The sequence below is a fragment of the Aquarana catesbeiana genome, linkage group LG08 (assembly GCF_042186555.1).
Source record: "Aquarana catesbeiana isolate 2022-GZ linkage group LG08, ASM4218655v1, whole genome shotgun sequence".
Classification (NCBI taxonomy): Eukaryota; Metazoa; Chordata; class Amphibia; order Anura; family Ranidae; genus Aquarana; species Aquarana catesbeiana.
The window spans coordinates 255140484-255160628 of record NC_133331.1 but is presented as its reverse complement, the minus strand read 5'-3'; the positions used below and the strand labels follow the sequence as shown (position 1 = coordinate 255160628).

Here is a 20145-nt window from a genome sequence, read left to right as displayed (position 1 = left end):
CCCCCCCCCCCGACGCCACATAATTGGATTTGATTGACAGCAGCGCGAGTCAATGGCACAAGACACCAGCTACAGATGGTGTGCTCGTTCCCGGACGGAGGATGACCATGTCCAGGTAAGTAAAATGGGGAGGGCTGCAGCACCACACAAGGTTTTTCACCTTGGTCAAATCCTAACTGCAGAAAAGCCAGAATATACCCCTGCCCGTCAAGACCTGGGCTTCAACAGTCATGCCATTAAAGCCAGTGATTAAAGAAGCAGGATGGAACAGGTCCTTGATACAAAGTCTGGCCTGTTTGTAAAAGGTCAGGGGTCGACTCCTAGAAGTTTGAGTATGTCTGTATACCAGGTTTTTCTGTGCCAGATTAGCACAATGAGGATCACCGATTTCTTCTCTCTCAATTTGGTGGAGCAGTCAAGAATAGCTGTGGAAATCAACTTTCCAATTGTTCACTCCTAGGATGAGAACAGCAGACATGGCTGGACAGTGTTTTTCCACCCAATAAATCATAGACTTAATACAGTCAAGGGTCATCATGGTACTCCCCTGATTATAGGCCACTGCTTTTCTGATTACACCCCAACTGGATGTTCCAGAAGAAGGGGGGTCCAGAGCCAATTTTATTGCTTTAAGCTCATAGATCTTGACGGGGAGCATTGCTTTCCGGGGTGCCCAGTTCTCTGAACTGTGAGAAATTGAAACACCACTCAGCCTGCGAAGCTGGCATCATCTTAGTGTGGGAAAAATGTATTTCCCATTTTCAAGGATTGGCAATCAAGCTAGGGAGCCGCTTGACTGGAGAGAAGCGTAGGGAAGTTAAGAGATGGTGTGTGTTCATTCCAGGCCAAAAGAATGTTGTGTTGGGAAGGCCTTGATTGGAACAGAGTGAAGGAAACCGCCTCAAATGAGGCCACCATGAGGCCCAAAACTCAGCGAATTTTATTGTTTTTTTTTTTTTTTTTAATAAAACATATCATACTTACCTCCACTGTGCAGCTCATTTTGCAGCTCAACCTCCCAGGGGGGTTACCTTGCGGGCACGCTCCCGAGTTCAGCATTTGCGTCCATAGACACGAATGCCGGACTCGCCCCCCCCACCCGTGTCATTGGATTTGATTGACAGCAGCGGGAGCCAATGGCTGCGCTGCTATCAATCTATCCAATTAAGAGCTGGGACCCCCTGGAGAGAGGGAGGGCGCATCTCGGCCAACGGAAATAAGAGGCTAAGGCAAGTAAAACAGGGGGGCTAGTCACTGCCAGGTATTTTTTTACCTTAATGCATAGGATGCATTAAGGTGAAAAAACACGAGGGTTTATAACCCCTTTAAGGTCTGAGCATGATGCTCTTAAGGTACACTTATTTATGGGCTGTAGGGCACCCTACCAGTTGACTGCTTCAATGCCTAATACTATTCGAGCTTGGGAGGCTGGGCTCAGATGCGAGTACAATCCAAAGGGTACAATCTCTCCAAATGCCCCTTTATGGTTATGGTTTAAACCTACTCTACCTCAATTCTTTAAAGTACCAGAGCCTATTGCATGGACTAAATATAATATTAAAATACTCTCTCAAGTGGTCAATGATCAGAAATGATCTACTTTTTCTACACCTACCTCAAACTTAACTTACCTAGTTCTTACTTATTTAGATATTTCCAGCTCCATATTTTTCATGCAGAGGACAGTAAGGATTTTACAATCCTCTTTAGAATTGGTACTCAGGATCGAGTGCCTGGATACATCCACCTCAAGACTGTACTCTCACCTTACAATAATTTCTATTTTGCCATTAGAAGATCTTAGAACTAGGTGGATGCGAGATATACCAGAGTTGGATATGAAGGACTGGAGGAGTGTGTGGGATTTTCCTCTGCGATCTCTGGTATCATTGAGAGACCTCATGATTTAATTTAAAATTGGTACATAGAGCATATATTACGCCTCATAGACTTAAAAAAATAAATCCTGTTTGCTCTGCCAAGCGGAGCATCTTGGGGGGATTTCTCACATTTTTTGGACCTCCACAGATTAGTTTTTTTTTTTTTTTTGGGGGGGGGGGGGGGGGGGGGGGAGTGGTAAATATATTGAACACTATTACCTCTGCTCCTTTACCAGTCACAATGTCGGTTTGCCTACTGGGTTTGGGGGGGAGGAGTGGTAAATATATTGAACACTATTACCTCTGCTCCTTTACCAGTCACAATGTCGGTTTGCCTACTGGGTTTGGTAGAGGCTACTGTTCCTACAGTGTCTGAGCAAGAAAAGCCATTGTAATGCACTGGAAGAAACCTTGCACTTCTATACTGGAAACAAATGATAAATAACCACCTTGTATAGAGACGCCTATATTAATAGGGGTTGTCCTAGTAAATACGATAAAGTCTGGGCAAAGTGGCTGGACAAACCATACAAGACATCTATTGCCGATGGGGGTCATTAATTATAGTATGGGTGTTTCTGTATAAGGGATGCTTGGGGCCACTGGTGAGAGAAGGGATAATTATTCACCTTTTTTCTCCCCCCCCCCCTTTTTTTTTATTTAGGCGAGGCTTGACATTTGAGTGGACAAATGGGAAGGCCTAGACTTAGGCCCAGGGTCTAATCAAGTGACACTTTTTTTTTTTTAATATCCCTTCAAGATGTTGCTAAATTGCTCTGTTATTTTGAATTTTTATTTTTGAATCGATAGCTGCTATGCAGGGTGATTGGATTTTTGATTTTGTATTAACCCTTTCATGACTAAGCCTATTTTTGGTGTTTACAAGTTAAAATCCGTATTTTTTGCTAGAAAATTACTTAGAGCCCCCAAACATTATATATATATTTTTAGCAGAGAATCTAGAGAATAAAATGGAGATTGTTGCAATATTTTTTATCACACGGTATTTGTGCAGCGGTGTTTTAAACGCGAATTTTTGGGAAAAGGGACACTCATGAATTAAAAAAAAAAAAACAAACAGTAAAGTTAGCCTAATTTTTTTGTATAATGTGGAAGATGATGTTACGCCGAGTAAATAGATACCAAACATATCACGCTTTATAATTGCACGCACTAGTGGAATGGCGACAAACTACGGTACCTAAAAATCTCCATAGGCGACGCTTTAAATTTTTTTTTTACGGTTAGCAGGTTAGAGTTACAGAGGAGGTCTAGTGCTAGAATTATTGCTCTCCCTCTGACGATCGCGGCGATACCTCATATGTGTCATTTGAACACCGTTTACATATGCGGGCGCGACTTCCGTATGCGTTTTCTTTGCTGCGTGAGCTCGCGGGGACGCTTTAAAAAAAAAAAAAAAATTCTTATTTTTATTTTTAGAAATTGTTGGCTGTGTCTAGGATGAGGCCCAAGTATTCCAGACAAAGGGAAGACTGGAAGTGCAAACTTTTGGAAGTTTATTACCCATATTTAAAGCCTGAACAAATTAAATAGTCCTTTAGGAATATGGAAATAGGCGTTTTGAAGTATCCCCCTGGTCTCAGAGAGGTAATAACTGACCTTGCAGATTTCATAAGAAACTTGTGAAAGTAAAAAGGAACTTGTTTAGGGATTTTAGGTTCAGAACAGGATGAATACCCCTGCTGGGTTTCGGTGCCATGAACAGGTTTGAATAGAATGGTATGAACCTGTCCTCCAGAGGAACCAAACCACTTCCTGGGACAAGAGATCATCCAGAGCAGTCTTTAAATCTGACTGTCCTTGGGTAGATTTTGGTTGGTTTAAGGGAACATAGCAATAAGGGAGAAAGGTTTGAAATTATATTTTGTACTCATTTGAGACTACTGACTCAACCCACTGGGGGTTATGAGACATCTGAGGACCAGAGGAATGCAAACTGTAAAAGACATCTCTTACAAGGCAGTGTTTGTAACTGTTCCTCCAGAAAGACAGGATCCTGCTTATTGTTTATCACCCTAGTTCAGTTAGCTGCGGTTTGACAAAGAGAAATTGCAGCAATAGCTGGTTGCGGGGCTGGACCTTCAAGGGCAAGGAGAACCTTTAAAAGGAGTTGTAAAGGCAGAAGGTTTTTTTATCTTAATGCATTCTATGCATTAGGATAAAAAACCTTTTGTATGGAGCAGCCTCCCGGGCACCCCCCTAATTACTTACCTCAGCCCCATCTCTCTCCAGTGATGTCCACAAATGTCTAGGCCGTCCAGGACACTCCTCCTCCAATCAGCTGAGACACAACAGCGGCGCCATTGGCAATCAAAGTCAGTCAATCAGATGAGAGAGGGGGCATGGCCGGGTCAGGGCTACGTGTCTGAATAGACACACGGAGCTGTGACTTGGCTCCAGTGCCCCCATAAGATGCTTCTGACTGTGGGGGCATGTGATAGGAGGGAGGGGCCAGGAGCAGCAAAGATGGACCCGAGAAGAGGATCCAGGCTGGTCTGTGCAAAACCAACGGAACAGAGAAGGCAAGTATAACATTGTTTAGACTTTACAATTACTTTAAGAGTATCTCAAATTTTCTGTCTGCAGAATCCTTAAATGAAGCTACATCTATAGACACAGTAAGAAATTTAAGATTGGGACTGCAGGTTCAACTACCAGAACAGTCTACTTTTCAGTAAATTCCTCTATTGGATACAGCTCAGCAATGATTCTCGTAGGGGTGAAAAATATTTCAGGGAAAACTCAATTGTCATACATTTTCTAATCTATTTGTTAATGAATGGTAATGTCTTTGCCTAATGACTCTGCATTCTTAGTCTCTAGAGGGGCAAAGTGAGACAAAGGAGAATCAAATGTGACTATACTGAGGCGTTTGTGCACAGAAGGGAGTGTATCTACATTAGCAAGCATATTTCATGAAGCCATAGCATCAGGCACCCAGGAGTCTGGGGGTGAGAAAACTTCTGTGGCCTCCTCTAAAATCGCATTCCAGTCTTCAATGTTTTCCATGTCTATCTTTTCTAAAGGAGGAAGGTACACTTCCAACTATGACAGAAAAGGTGGATGTGGAAAAGGAGTTTCGATTGACTTTAAGGAGAAATTCTACCATAGCTGCACAGAAATTTGCTTTGGGCACATAGTCACCTGGTTACATGGCTGAGATAGAGCTAGAATCACATCCAGATACCAGTGTTAAAATAGGGCACTGCTCCAGAACAAGGGAAGCAACGCCACTCTCAGCAGTTTGAGTACTTTGCAGCCCGTCGGCAGAACAAATGTTTGCCTGAGCTTTTGCTGTGGTTCCCTTGCGCCTGGTTTTCACCACTGCATCAGCGTGGGTTTCTCCTTGTGGGGTATGCATGGCGTAAGATGCCAAAATGGGGTAGGTGTGTCTGGAGAAGGATACACAGCAACCCGAGTGTCGACAGTCATGTGGCAAAGTCCTCATGTCAAAAGGGCAGGAGCAGTGCCTGAGTACCTGATAAGGGCTCTGGGCAGAAGTGGTGGTAATAGTGCAACCTGTGGTGTGATGCAACACCTAATCATCTACCAAAGACTAAACTCCGCATGCAGGAAATTTTACTGCCAAGTTAGAAAGTTTAAACAATCTACAGTGAATAAAGGCAAACAATTCCCGGTTTCCTGTTAATTTGAATGTAAAATGGAATACTATTCAGGACACACTAAGAAGTGTACTGTAAGTAATGGAGATATTAAGTCTCACACTTGCTATGAAGATGAATCTGTCTCACCTTTCCATGTTGCTGGTCCCTGTACAGGTTCAGGCATTGCCTATCACATACACCTGGAGGGGTCGTCCGGGTCTGGGATAACCAGAACAGACCAGGCCCTGGATGTATAGCTCCCAGCAGCTAATTATGGGTTGCATAGTTGCCAATAAAGCCAATCTCTGTCTCATCATGGGTGTTCAGAACAAGCTAAGGGGTATGGTAACCACAAAATAGATCTTCACAGCGTTTTATTAGCTAGTATTCTTAGGTCATTGATGTGCCTCCCTATGTCTGAGGCTTAGATGAGCTGGGAGTGGTTATGTCTGCTTTTTTTGGCCAGTGTCCATTCACCTGAAGGTGGCAGCATAACCCTAGACATTATGAATGTTAACTCCTCTATGTACTGTGATGTATGATTAGGAAAGATTGTTTCCACTTAGAAATACCTATTTGAGGAAGTCAATCACATTCAATAATCATAATTATTAAGCTTCTTGTGACTTCATCGAGTTCACCTTCTATCCAATCCTCTGACTGGACATAAGCTATGTTACCAAAAGTATTGGGACGCCTGCCCTTACAGACACATGAACTGCGGCAAGGTGGCTCGACTGCGCAAACTGATGCACCTGTACGTCGCTCCATGCATGTGGTAGTGTGGGCGCGCGCGTGCCAGTCCGGCAACCCGTGATGTTGGTCCAGAGAGGCGGAACGGGGATCTGCCTATGTAAAACAAGGAGGATCCCCGTTCTGACAGGGGACAACATGAAGATCTGCTGTTCCTAGTGATCAGCGATCTCTGTGTTGTCCCAGTGAGCCCAGCCCCCACACAGTTAGAACACACCCAGGGAACACAGTTAATCCCTTGATTGCCCGTAGTGTTAAACCCCTTCCCTGCCATTTATACATTGATCAGTGCATTTTTTTTTTTTTTTTTTTTTTTTTTTAGCACTGATCACTGTATTGGTGTCACTGGTCCCCAAAAAATGTCACTTGGGGTCAGATTTGTCCGCCGCAATGTCACAGTCCCGCTAAATATCACAGATCACCATCACCAGTAAAAAAAAAAAAATTAAAAGTCCCTAAATCTGTCCCCTACTTTGTAGACACTATAAACTTTTGTGCAAAGCGACCAATATACGCTTATTGGAATTTTAACCAAAAATATGTAGCAGAATAAATATTGGCCTAAACTGATGAAGAAATTTGTTTTAATTTTTTTTTTTTGGATATGTATTATAGCAGAAAGTAAAAAATTTGGGATTTTTTTTCAAAATTGTCGCTCTTTTTTTTGTTTATAGTGCAAAAAATAAAAACTGCAGAGGTGATCAAATTTTGTTTGGGTACAACGTTGCATGACCGCACAATTGTCAGTTAAAGTGACGCAGTGCCGTATCGCAAAAAAATGACCTGGTCATTAAGGGGGTAAATCCGTTTCGGGGCTGAAGTGGTTAATGGCATCCCAGTCTTCGTCCGTAGGTTCAATATTGAGTTGGCCCACTCTTTGCAGCTATAACAGCTTCAACTCTTCTGGGAAGGCTGTCCACAAGGTTTAGGAGTGTGTCTATGGGAATGTTTGACCATTCTTCCAGAAGCACATTTGTGAGGTCAGGCACCAATGTGGACGAGAAGGCCTGGCTCACAGTCTCCGCTCTAATTCATTCCAAAGGTGTTCTCTATTGGGTTGAGGTCAGGACATGGATGAGCAAGTTTGGGGTGGAGGAATTTGACTGGCCTGCACAGAGTCCTGACCTCAACCCGATAGAACACCTTTGGGATAAATTATAGCGGATACTGCGAGCCAGGCTTTTTCGTCCACATTAGTGCCTGACCTCACAAATGCGCTTCTGGAAGAATGGTCAAACATTCCCATAGACACACTCCTAAACCTTGTGGACAGCCTTCCCAGAAGAGTTGAAGCAGTTATAGCTGCAAAGGGTGGGCCACCTCAATATTGAACCCTACGGAGTAAGGCTGGGATGCCATTAAAGTTCATGTGCATGTAAAGGCAGGCGTCCCAATAATTTTGGTAATCTAGTGTATTTCTTCATACTCCTTATGCTGGCCTTTAAATTACCTTTGTGTCAGTGATCTACTAATGCACTTCAGGGCCCTTACATGATATCTGCACCATACTACATTATTCCTCACTAGATTCTTCGATTAAACTGTTTCCCAAAACAGTCACATTCAAGGCATGCCTCAAATGATAACTGTCACAGTTGCTTGTGTTCTCAACTAAGCTGTCAAGTCATCATATAGCTGGTGTCATAACTGGTGTGCAGCACCATGGCAACTGCAGATTAAACAGAGGCTAGGATGGCTGCTTTTTTGCCTATTAAAGCACAGAAGGGTTGAGTTTTGATTTAGCTAGTAGTAAATCTGCAAAGCCCTTGTGCTTTTTTCCCTTCCTTGTTAAAGCTGGACCCCAGGCATATCACTAAACATGAAACTGACATATTTTTATTTTATTGTTTAGAGTGTTAGAGAAACACTGATGCTTCTGCTGCTGCATTAGCCAAATCATTCACTTAGAGATTCAGTCCATCAACCCCGCTATTCAAGTTAAACGTAGCTTAAAGTGGAATTTCAGTCTCTCTCAGGAAAGTATATCCTATTTGTTTTAAATTTATTTTTTTACATTTCTTCAGGTACTTCCTGGTTTAAATGCCTAGGCAAATTATGTCATAAATCCCAGGAGTCTTCAAGAGGGAAGGTGGGGTTTGCTGAGCTAAGCACACCCTGCTGTCTGTATGCTTGAGCTAAGGGCAGATGGAATCCAGGAAGTAAATACTACGTGAATCATCTGCCCCTACTCAAGATAGCCACAGCCAAAAAAGCTAGGGGGTGATTTTCAAAGTGATTTCTCAGCATGGAGACATGGATGGATGGGTGAGTTTGCTTTGAATACCAAAAATAATAGCATTTTTTGTTTGTGGTGCTCAGATGCAGTGTAGTTCCACTTTAAGGTTGAATCTTGCCTTGGTTTCCAATATCTCCAAGTGACTTCAGTAGTTATATTTTCCTGCTGGTTTATCTGGCTCTCACCTAAGCTTAGACTGAAGCTGCTCGAAAGTCTGATCGTCAAGGTACCGTGAGAAGTGAAGCAGAGCAGTTACTGGAGAGCAGAGAGGCTGGACCAGAGAGGCAGCTTGGATCTGCAGTAGGAAGTGAGCGACTTGTGCAACCAAAGGCGTCCTGAAAGACATGGAACAGCAGGTATGAAAACCGTGCTAAGATAACATTGCATAGGCTAGAAATCCGCTATTAACAGGTTTAGAGAACCTAAAACTAAAACTAATTAAAAGCATGTACGGCTATTGAGAAACTGCTGTAACTATACAAAAGACAAACACTAAGGCTCCGTTCACATATATGCAAATAGGATGCATTTTGAGCCGCATCTGACCCTGCATGACATGTGAATTAAACCGTATTTCTATGGAGCCGGTTCACATATGTCTGGTGCAGCGGCAGGAATGTATCCGAGCATGCAGGAGAGGGGGGGGGGGGGCTCCTGAATCTTACCTGGCCACATGCCCTCAACATCTTCGGGCAGGGAGCTAATCAGAATCTGGAAGCCCCGTTTACACCCCATGTGAATAAAAATGCACCGGTCAGTGGCATCACAGGTGCCACAAGGTGACGTTGCCAGGTGGCCACACCCCTTACCTATTTAAGAACGGTCATGTGGCGGAGCAGGCAGACGGCGATAGCCTTCATCGCGAATGGAGCTTTTTTTTTTTCTCTTTCTTTTTTCGGGTCTGGCGGTGGCCATGATTGATGATGGATCTACACCGGGGGGACAGTATCTTTTTATTTTTAATAAAGGAACTGTCAAAAACTGTGTGTGTGTTTTTATTTCTTTTTTGGTAAATGAGTGGGGTACAATGTACCTCATTACTCATTCACATGGGGGGGGGGGTTCTCGCACACACAGTTGGGCTTTAGACCTGGTTCACATATACGCAATCTGGATGCATATTGACCTGTACCTGCAGCCTTTTCAATGGAGCTGGTTCACATATGTCATGGGCCTGCTGCTGCACATTTTTAAAGAGTCCAGTATGATTTTGAGCATGGTTCAGGTGGGATTTCCATTGTCGTACACTTTGACAATTCACACCTGAATCGCTGCACAAAGTTGCACCAGAGGGGGCTGAAATCCCGCTGTCAAAACTGGACCACACATATGCGAACCCTGTCCTAAAAATTGCAGTGACATCTATGGGCACTATGATAAAATGTAATGGTGCTGTAAAGAAAAGACAGAATTTTTTTTTTGATAGCAGACTTCAGCCTGCCAAGCACTTTAGCAGTAGAATGAGGATCACATCTTTACCTAGAGGCTATGGGAAGATGGGGAAACCCCTGTTTTACACAAATAAAAACCCTCAAATGTAGGTTTTGTCTGGAAATTCCAGATAGTCCCAACCCAAATTCAGTGCTCACACCACTGCTTTAACACATACCAGAGTGACTGACTCAGTGTCGTGGAATTTTCAGAACTCATCAGCTCTTCAGCTCTTCCCAGAATCTGGCACACTAACGTCAGTCCAAACTACAGCAAGAATAAAGGAAGCAAATCAGTTATATGTAAAATTGAGATGGTCAATTTTCACTTGGATATTCAAATAAGCTGCACACTCAAAAGGTCATTTGAACAAATTACATTTTTTTTTAACCACTTAAAGGATAATGTTAAGTATATTGTTGTTTTTGTATGATGAATGACATTACTATAAAATAAAGAATTAAAAAAAAATAACCCCTCCCACACAGGAAGTACTTCAGTTTTGTAGCAAGCATTGAATCCTCAAAAAAGATGGGGAGGGACCTGTGTCCCATGATGTACTCAAAGAAAAGGATCTTATAGGCAAGTATGACAAAAAAATCCTATTTTCTTTTTCATACATCATGGGACACAGAGTTAGGCTGATATTCATTACCTGCTGGGATGTCCCTGAGCAATAGCCTTGAGGGGAGGGGGAAACCCTGCCAAACAATAGCCATCAGACCTTATGTGGAAGCCCGCAGTACACTGCGGCTGAAAGCCGAACCCTCGGCTGCTCGAACATCCACTTGATAACATTTTGTGAGCGTATGCACTGAAGACTAGGTAGCAGCCTTACAAATCGGAGCCACAGATACCCGATGGCGAAAATCCCAGGAGGTTCCTACACCCCTGGTAGAATGAGCTTACCCTAAAGAGAGGAGCTTTAAGTTTCAGACCGTAGGCCTGAATGACCAATTTACAGATCCGATTGGCAATGGAAGCTTTGGAAGCTGCCTGCCCTTTCTTGGGTCCTTTTGGTAAAACAAAATAGGAGTCTGATCCTCGGATCTCTGCAGATCTAGACAAATAAACCTTGACTGCACGGACAATGTCCAAGGAGTGCAGTCATCTCTCTTCCACTGAACGAGGCTGAGAGAAAAAAGGCAAAATAATGTCCTGTTTTAAATGAAAGGCCAACACCACTTTTGGCAAAAAAGGATGGAACGGGTCGTAACACGACCCTGTCTTTGTGAAGGATCAAGCATGGTTCAATGCATGAAAGGGCCGCCAGCTCTGACACCCTTCTAGCCGAGGTGATAGCCAACAGGAAGGCTAGCTTGTGTGACAGCAAGTCTAATGGAATTTCCTTGATAGGTTCAAATGGTTGTTTCTGAAACACAGATAGCACCAAGTTCAAGTCCCAAGGACACATAGGTGACCTAATGGGGGCAAGCAAGCGAGTTGCCCTCTGCATAAAGGTTCAGACCAGTGAATGGGAGACTAAAGGCCTTTGGAAGAATACTGATAGGGCCAAAACTTGACCTTTGATTGTACTCAAAGCCAATTTGATTTTCACAGCTGACTATAGAAAAGAGAGAAATTCTATCAATCATGTATTTCCGAGGATGCCATTTTTTGGCTTCACACCAAGCAATATAGTCTTCCAGACCTTATGATGGATCTTCCTAGTGAGAGCTTTTCTAGTATTCACTAGGGTAGACACCAATGGTCCCGAGATGCCACGGTCCTTTAACACCCTGGCTTCATTAGCCATGCCGTCAGATTTAGAGACTGTAAATTGGGGTGGAATATAGGAACTCGAAACAGTAGATTGGGGTGCCGTGGAAGCGTCCATGGCCCGTCTATTGTCAGTCTCACAATCCCTGGGAACCAGGGGCTTCTGGGCCAGGCTGGTGCCACCAGAATGACTGGAACTCCCGCTCTCCGAATCCTGAGCAACAAATGTGGAAGGAGAGGGATCAGAGGGAAAGCATAAACCAGGGAGTACTGGCTCCATGGAACTACCAGAGCATCTGCTCCAATTGCCAGAGGATCTCTTGTTCGAGACACAAACTGCTGTAGCTTGTTGTTGAACCTGGATGCCAGTAGGTCGACCTCTGGCCATTCCCAATGTTGCCAAATTTCCTGGAACACCCCCGGGTGAAGGGACCACTCCCCCGGGCAGATTTGCTGGTCGGCTGAGATAATCTGCCTTCCAGTTCTTCACTCCCAGGATATGGACTGCCGATAGAATCAGCACATGTCCCTCTGCCCAGGCAAGTATGTGGTTCACCTCCTTCAGAGCTGAACAACTCCTGGTACCGCCTTGGTGGTTTAAATAGACCACTGCAGTGGCATTGTCAGACTGAACCCCGATAGGGTAGTCCTGAAGCTGCACAGTCCAGGACCGTAGGGCCAGACTTACCGTCCGTAATACTAGGACGTTGATGGGCAGGATCTGTTCTGTCCTTGACCATTTCCCCTGAGCTGTGAGCCCTTCTAGGTTCGCTCCCCAGCTTGAGAGACTGGCATCAGTAATCAGTACGCTCAAGTTACCGGGAGGAAGGATCTTCCCTTTTGCTGGTTCCGATCCTGGAAGCACCAATTTAGGCTTAAGCTGCCTTACATTGGATAATCCAGGGCTTGTCCTCTCCTATTCCAAGCCAACAAGATGTCTTGATGTAGAGGCCTGGAATGGAACTGGGCATAGGGCACCGCCTTAAAGGAGGATACCATCCTCCCTAGAAGACTCATACAGAGCCGAATGGAGGGTTGTCTGGTGCTCCCTATCTGGCGCACCTTATCCTTCAGGGCACAGATCCTTGCGGGTGGCAAGAATACTCTTGCTTGGACTGTATCTAGGATCAGACCTAAATACTTAAGACCTTGAGCTGGTTTCAAGGCTGACTTTTCAGTATTTATGATCCAGCCTAAGCTTTTCAAATACCGCACTGTGCATGTTATCCTCTGTTCTAGAGCCTGTAATGAGTGATCTCTGAGCAGGAGGTCGTCCAGATACCCGAGCACCAGGATCCCTTGGTCCCTTAAAAGACCCAGTACTGGTGCTAGGACCTTTGTGAACACCCAGGGAACTGTAGCAAGCCCGAAGGGTAGGACCACAAACAGAAAATGATGTTCCTCTACTGCAAATCACAGGAACTTCTGATGAGGCTGAAAGATAGGTACGTGTAAATACACGTCCTTTATATCGATGGAGGCTAAAAAGTCTATCTGGAGCGCGGCTACAACTGAGCGGACAGACTCCATCTGAAAGGACTGGATTCGATACTGGTTCAGGGAACCTTAGTTCCAAAAATGGGCTGTGTGACCCATTTTGGTTTTTAAACTGTAAAACAGGTTCGCTCCTTCGGATGCAGGAACCTGTACAATTACTCCTTTATGCACTGCCTGAAGCAATAAGTCTCTTTGGAGGATCCAGGGAATGCTGGATCTTAAAAACCTCTGAGGCGGAACCCCCCACAACTCCAGCTTGTAACCGCGGGATATAATTGAGGTGACCCACTCGTCCTGAATTATTGTTCTCCAAATGTCTGCAAAGTGCAGCAGCCTTCCCCCCACCCGATAGAGTGGGGCGTCTCCTCAAAAGAAGGGCTTGGTGCTGGGTTTGGAAGAATTTTGGACCCAGGGCTTTTTCTGGCCCTGGCCTTGCGGCTTGCCCCTGGCCCTAGCGCCCTGGTGGTGGCGGAACTGCCTTGGCGCTGAGACTTTTGAGGAAGCAGTCCCTGACATTTTAAACGAGGGATGCCTGGTGCTTTTTTTCACAGGAAGTAGAGAACTCTTCCCTCCGGAAGTCTTTTGGGTAGATTTGTCCAAATGATCACCAAATAAACGTTCCGCATGAAAGGGGAAACCTGCCAATAACTTTTTACAAGAAAGCCCGGCTGACCAGTTCTTAAGCTACAAAAGTCTGCGCATATGTACAGACAAGAGAGCCAAATGAGAAACCTGTTGTATTGAATCCTTTTAAGGCCTCAACAGCAAAACAAAGCGCTCAAGAAATATTTGTCTTATTTTCAGGAAGGACATCCTTCTGGTTAGGCCTATCAGGCAGTTTGACCTGATCCTTTGCGGACTGACAGATACCAATTGCTGCAACAGCTGGAAAATCCTAGGATGTTGATGAGCAGGGTCTGCTTTGTCCCTGACCATTTCCCCTGAGCTGACTGTAGTCAGTGCTCTCCAAGTTACCGGGTTAAAGGATTTTCCCTTTTGCAGGTTCTGATCCTGCAACCACCAGTTTAGGCTTATGCATGCCTGAGGCGATAAGAACATTGGATAATCCAGGGCTTTTCTTATTCTGTTGCAAACCAACAAGAGGTCTTGTTGTAAAGGCCTGGAATTGAACTGGGCATACTGCACTGCCTCGAAGGAGGAGGATACCATCCTCCCTAAAAGACTCATACAGAGCCGAATGGAGAGTTGTCTGGTGCCCCTTAGCTGATGCACCTGATCCTTCAGGGCACAGATCCGTATGGGTGGTAAGAATACTCTTGCTTGGACCGTGTTTAGAATCAGACCTAAATATCTTAAGGCTTTGAGCTGGTCTCAAGGCTGACTTTTCGGTATTTATGATCCAGCCTAAGCTTTTCAAATACCTCACTGTGTATATTATTCTCTGTTCTAGAGCCTGTACTGAGTGATCTCTGAGCAGGAGGTCGTCCAGATACCCGAGCAACAGGATCCCTTGGGCCATAAAGTGACCCAGTACTGGTGCTAGGACCTTTGTGAACACCCAGGGAGCTGTAGCACGCCCGAAAGGTAGAGCCACAAACTGAAAAGGACTTTCCTCTACTACAAAATGTAGGAACCTCTGATGAGGCTGAAAGACAGGTACATGTCCTTTATATGGATGGAGGCTAAAAAGTCTCCCCTCTGGAGTGAGGTTACTACTGAGCGGACAGACTCCATCCGAAAAGACTATCAAAAGATACTTGTTCAGGGATCTTAAGTCCAAAATGGGCCTCGAGTCCCTGTTTGGTTTCTGAACCGTAAATAGGTTTGAGTAAAACCCTGTGCCCCTTTCGGATATCAGAACCTCTACAAATCACTCCTTGATGCACTAGATGATGTAGTGCCTGAAGCAATAAGTTTCTTTTTGAGGATCCGAGGGAACGCTGGATCGTAACTCCAGCTTGTAACCGCGAGATATAATTGAGGTGGCCCACTCGTCCTGAATTGTTGTTTTCCAAATGTCCACAGAGTGCAGCAGCCTTCCCCCACATCCGATGGAGTGGGGACGTCCTCTCAAAAGGAGGGCTTGGTGCTGGTTTTAGAAGAATTTTGGACCAAGGGCCTTTTCCGGCCCTGGCCTTGCAGCTTGCCCTAGTGCCCTGTTGGCGGCAGAACCACCATGACGTTGAGACATTTGAGGAAGCAGTCCCAGGGTTTTTAAACGAGGGACGTTTGGTGCTTTTCTTCACAGGAAATAGAGAAAACTCTTCCCCTCCGTAAATCCTTTGGATATCTTTGTCCAAGTGATCACCAAATAAACGTTCCCCATGAAACGGGAAACCAGCCAATAACTTAACAAGGAAGCTCAGCTGACCAGTTCTTAAGCCATAAAAGTCTGCGCATATGTACAGACAAGAGAGCCAGACGAGAAACCTGCTGTATTGAATCCTTTAACCACTTCAGCCCCAGAAGATTTTACCCCCGGAAGATTTTACCCCCTTCCTGACCAGAGCACATTTTGCGATTTGGCACTGCGTCGCTTTAACTGACAATTGCGCGGTCGTGCGACGTTGCACCCAAACAAAATTGACGTCCTTTATTTCTCACAAATAGAGCTTTGTTTTGGTGGTATTTGATCGCCTCTACAGTTTTTATTTTTATTTTTATAAAGTATAATAAATATCCCCCAAAAATATATAAAACACATTTTTTTCCCTCAGTTTAGGCCAATACGTATTCTACATATTTTTGGAAAAAAAAAAAAAAAAAAAAAAAAAAAATCGCAAGCAGCATATATTGATTGGTTTGAGCAAAAGTTATAGCATCTACAAAATAGGGGATAGTTTTATGGCTTTTTTATTAGTAATGGCGGCGATCTGCGATTTTTATCGGGACTGCGACATTATGGCGGACACGGACAATTTTGACACATTTTTGGGACTAATGCTGTAAAATTGCATTGAATACTGTAAAAAAGGTCACTGACAGTGAAGGGGTTAAGTGTGTCCTAGTACTGAAGGGGGGAGGGGACTGTGCAGGGGAGATGACAGATCGTCTGTTCATACTCTATGAACAGACAATCTATTCTCCCCTCAGAGAACCAGAAACTGTGTGTTTACACACACAGATCCAAGTTCTTGGTGTGCCCCGAGCGAATGTGGGAGCCTGGCGGTGATCGCGACTGCCGGGCACTCGCATTGGCTCCGTGGGCGAGTGGCAGGGGTGGCCGTGTATGTTACCGACATAACATGGCGGTGATTTGCACAGACGAGTCATGTTGCCGCAGTACAACGGATGGTCGGCATGCGGTTAAAGCATCAACAGCAAAACACAGTGCTCGAGGAATATCTGTCTTACTTTCATGCAGATCGTCCTCCTGGTTAGGCCTATCAGGCCATTTGACCTGATCCTTTACGGACTGGCAGATACCAATTGCTGCAACAGCTGGCTGAATAGCTGAACTGGCCAAAGAAAAGGAAGCCTTTAATAATGACTCCAATTTCTTGTCAACGGGATCTTTCAAGCCCTGTGCGTTATCTACCGGACAAGTGAAGTTCTAGCTTAAGGAAGAGACTGCTGAATCTACGGCTGGCATGCTCCCTTTGACTAACTTTTCATCCACGGGATCTAAAAACGGAAAACCTCTCAAGAGGAACAAAATCCTGTCAGGACGTTCCCAATCAGCATACACCGCCTGTTCCAGCAGTGGGTGTAAGGGGAAAGCCTGTGCAGCCTGAAGAGGCCTTAGGGATCCCAAGAGGACCAGGGGGTTCAGTCATCTCTGCAGAGACAACTTAAAGGTAGAACGATCCATTTCGGTCAGAGTCAGGATGAAAAGCCTCTGAGACTGAGAGGCAGACATCAATTGGATAGCTTCTTGTTAGATTGCTCGGAAGCAGACTCATCCGCCAGGCCCTTCACAGAATCCTGAGCTTTTAGCTCTTCCCCATCCTCAACCCATTCCTGCTCCAAACTAGGAGGCTCCAAGGAGGGGGATCTGTCACGCTTCTTGACACCCTGCAGGATGGAGGCAATCCTGCCAGCAATCCTGTGCTCTAACCCAGCTAGAGCCGAGGACAGTTCATCCTTTCGATAAAGGGTGAAGCAGCAGTGTTGACTGTAGGCACAATACCAGATAGGCGCAGCGGCTCAGATTGCCTGGAAGCATCTGGTCCTTCAGGGGATACAACACTAGGGATACAACTAGGTTCATCAGGAACTACTGACGACATAGGTGTGCCCTTCCCTGTAGTGTTAGTCTCACTCCTCTTTTTTGAAGACATTCACTAGCCCCAAAAAGAGTACTTGGGTGTAGTATTAAAACACCTCAGAAGGGACATGACTGGTTATGTGGTTATGACTAAGGCCTTATAAGCTGAAACGCGTCAACTGTTCTTATTTGCGTTTGGTCACTGTGGCTTGTCAATAAATATTATACTTCTTAAGAGCAATCACTGGAGTGCGGATCATCTTTTCCTCATTTACCTACTCAGCCAGCGACTGTGGATCGAGCACCTGGGATCTCTGCTTTCTATTTGATGTATGGGTAGTAGCACTGACTTTTTGGTTTATATACCTCAGAAGGGACACCCTTTAATAGGGCTCACCAAGCCCCTATGCAACAATCCTGCTAAGCACCTTTACCCTGCCAAGCAACACTTGGTGACTCATGTGACCCGGGTAAGGAGAAATTAATCGCTGCAAGTGCCTGTTCAAAGTCTGCTCTGTGTCCCACAGCTGTCTTCTGGAAGCACCGCATGCTTGGCCTATACAGCTTGAATAAGCTGGCTGTGCGCCGGAACTTTCTGTGCATGTGAACGCATGAGGTCCCGGTGAACAGGCGTGGCTGTATTTGCGCAAGACGCAAATCTTCGTACGCCCAAATAAAGGCTACTGCGCATGTGTGGCTAACCCGCATGCGCCATGGCTGCCAAACAAACTGCTAAGTCCAGCGGCACTCTTGCGAATACAGGTGTGCCATGGTCAAACAAACTGCTGAGCACAGCGGCACTCTTGCGAATGCACGTGCGCCATAGTGAGCAAAAGCGAAATGGCACACCGTCGTGCGCCATCATACAGGTAAAAAACAGACAGACACACAAGCAAAAAAGGAACACTTTGCAAACACCCACAGCTAGCCCAAAACGCACCCGTATGGTCATCGCACACAGGTGTCCAGCCTCTAGCTAGCTTGACTGATTGTTACAATCACTGGGACACTCCAAAATAATAAAAAAGGGTTTCACTTACCCGTCCAGGCACAGGGCTGCTTAGAAACTAAAAGCCCAATTTTCACCCTTCACGGCGAGTTCCTGTCACTTGAGGACCTTCAAGGACTGGGTACCCATTTTATGCTTAGGGTCCACTCCCTTGGACCTGTAGAGCACCCTGCAGGAATGCCTTAGCGCTGTAGTGTCCAGGATTCCACTTCGCAGGGTCCAGCACCCAGAAGCCGCATTACAGGCCAAACCTCGCAGTATCTTGAGTCTTCTTTGTGAGGTTTAGGTACCATTTATCCAAGCATATAAAGCCTGTGTCAAATGGATCCGATCGGTCAATCCCTTGATTCATTTAAGAATCGTTTGTTGGACTAGAGACCTGGAGATCAGAGTGCTCAAACAACCATGCCATCCACCTTGCAGACACTGGTAAAAAAACTGAAGTATTTCCTGCATGGGAGGGGTTATATAGGGGATCACTTCCTGTCTAAAGACCATTGGTCTACCAGTGTCCATTCACCTGGAGATGGAGAAAAACCCAGCAGGTAATGAATGAATATTAGCCCAACTCTGTGTCCCATGATGTATGAAAAAGAAAATACACTTTTTTGAATTTTAATGCATAAAAACAATACATAACCCAATTTTGGTTAAAATATAAAAGCTGTTACGCCGAGTAAACAGATACCAAACATGTCACGCTTTAAAAGTGTGCACGCTCATGCAAATGCGAAAAATGATGTACATTTTACTATCCATAGGCAACGTTTTTAAAGCCTTTACAGGTTACCCCTTTAGATTTATACAGCAGGGCTGGTGCTGGAATTACTGCCTATGATCTAACACTTGTGGTGATACCTCACGTGAGTGGGATGATCACCGTTTGCATGCGGCAAGCACAGGGGGAATTGGACACTTACATTTTTTTTTTTTCATTATTTTTACACAGCCGCTCTTTTTTTATTTTGTTCACTTTTATTGCTGTCACAAGGAATGTAAACACCCTTATGACATCAATAGTCATATGACCGGTACTCTTTATGGAGAGATCTGGGGTAGGAAAGTAGTTAAACAGAAGGCTGTATATGTTTAACAAAGCAGTCCCCAAAAAGCCAATATGTTGCTTTGAGGTAGATTCTGATGGCTCTGACTAAAACAGTGAAGAGCAATCTTCTTTGGAAAGACAAAGGGCTCAAAGAGGGAAGAATTGTCTATATTGAGGTGCCTGCCTCAATAAGAAAAAGAGGGTCTTAGGCACAAGAAGATTGAGGTGGGTGGGCGCTTTTGAGCTCTAGACAGTGATGGCTTTATTAAGGATGCTGATTGTCAGATAAATTGTGATATAGTTACAGAAAAGTTTGCCTGCTTAAGATAGAGCTAGAACCTGATGTAGAGACCAGTGACTAGCTTCTAACACTGAACCACTACCTTATGGGTGGGAGTGAAAAATCATTCAAATAGAGGTTTTTGAAGCACTAAGAGGACCAAATTCAGATCCCCAGAGTCAAACTGGTAAGAATAAGTGGAGCCACCCAGAACAAAAAAAGTTTTAAGGGGCGTGGCATGGTAATGGCGCTGTGAGGTTGTGTGACAGGGAGCTCTGTACAGTGTTCGAGGAGAGAGCCTTTTCCAGTGTACAGACCTCGAGACCTCGCAAATCTCTCATGTCCGTGGCAGACAGAGCTCCAGGGACACCTGCCGCACACAGAGGACCAGACATCTGTTTATTTCCTCAGGAATTCTGCAACTCCGGTCCTGGATTCCAAGATGGCGATGCCGCAAAATAACACCGCCAGCTCCAAAACAGTAGAAAGCAGGCAAGGTGA

At 44.9% G+C, this 20145-nt stretch overlaps 1 protein-coding gene across 1 annotated transcript in view; it reads right to left on the bottom strand.

The window, feature by feature from the left end:
- Positions 1-20145, bottom strand: part of PATL1 (PAT1 homolog 1, processing body mRNA decay factor) — a 119443-nt gene that overhangs the window by 2178 nt on the left and 97120 nt on the right. The window contains exons 17-18 of the mRNA XM_073597032.1: positions 10105-10193; positions 8681-8830 (exon numbers count right to left, since the gene is read on the bottom strand). Of these exons, the coding sequence (XP_073453133.1) occupies positions 8681-8830; positions 10105-10193 (239 nt within the window). The remainder of the gene's footprint in view (positions 1-8680; positions 8831-10104; positions 10194-20145) is intronic.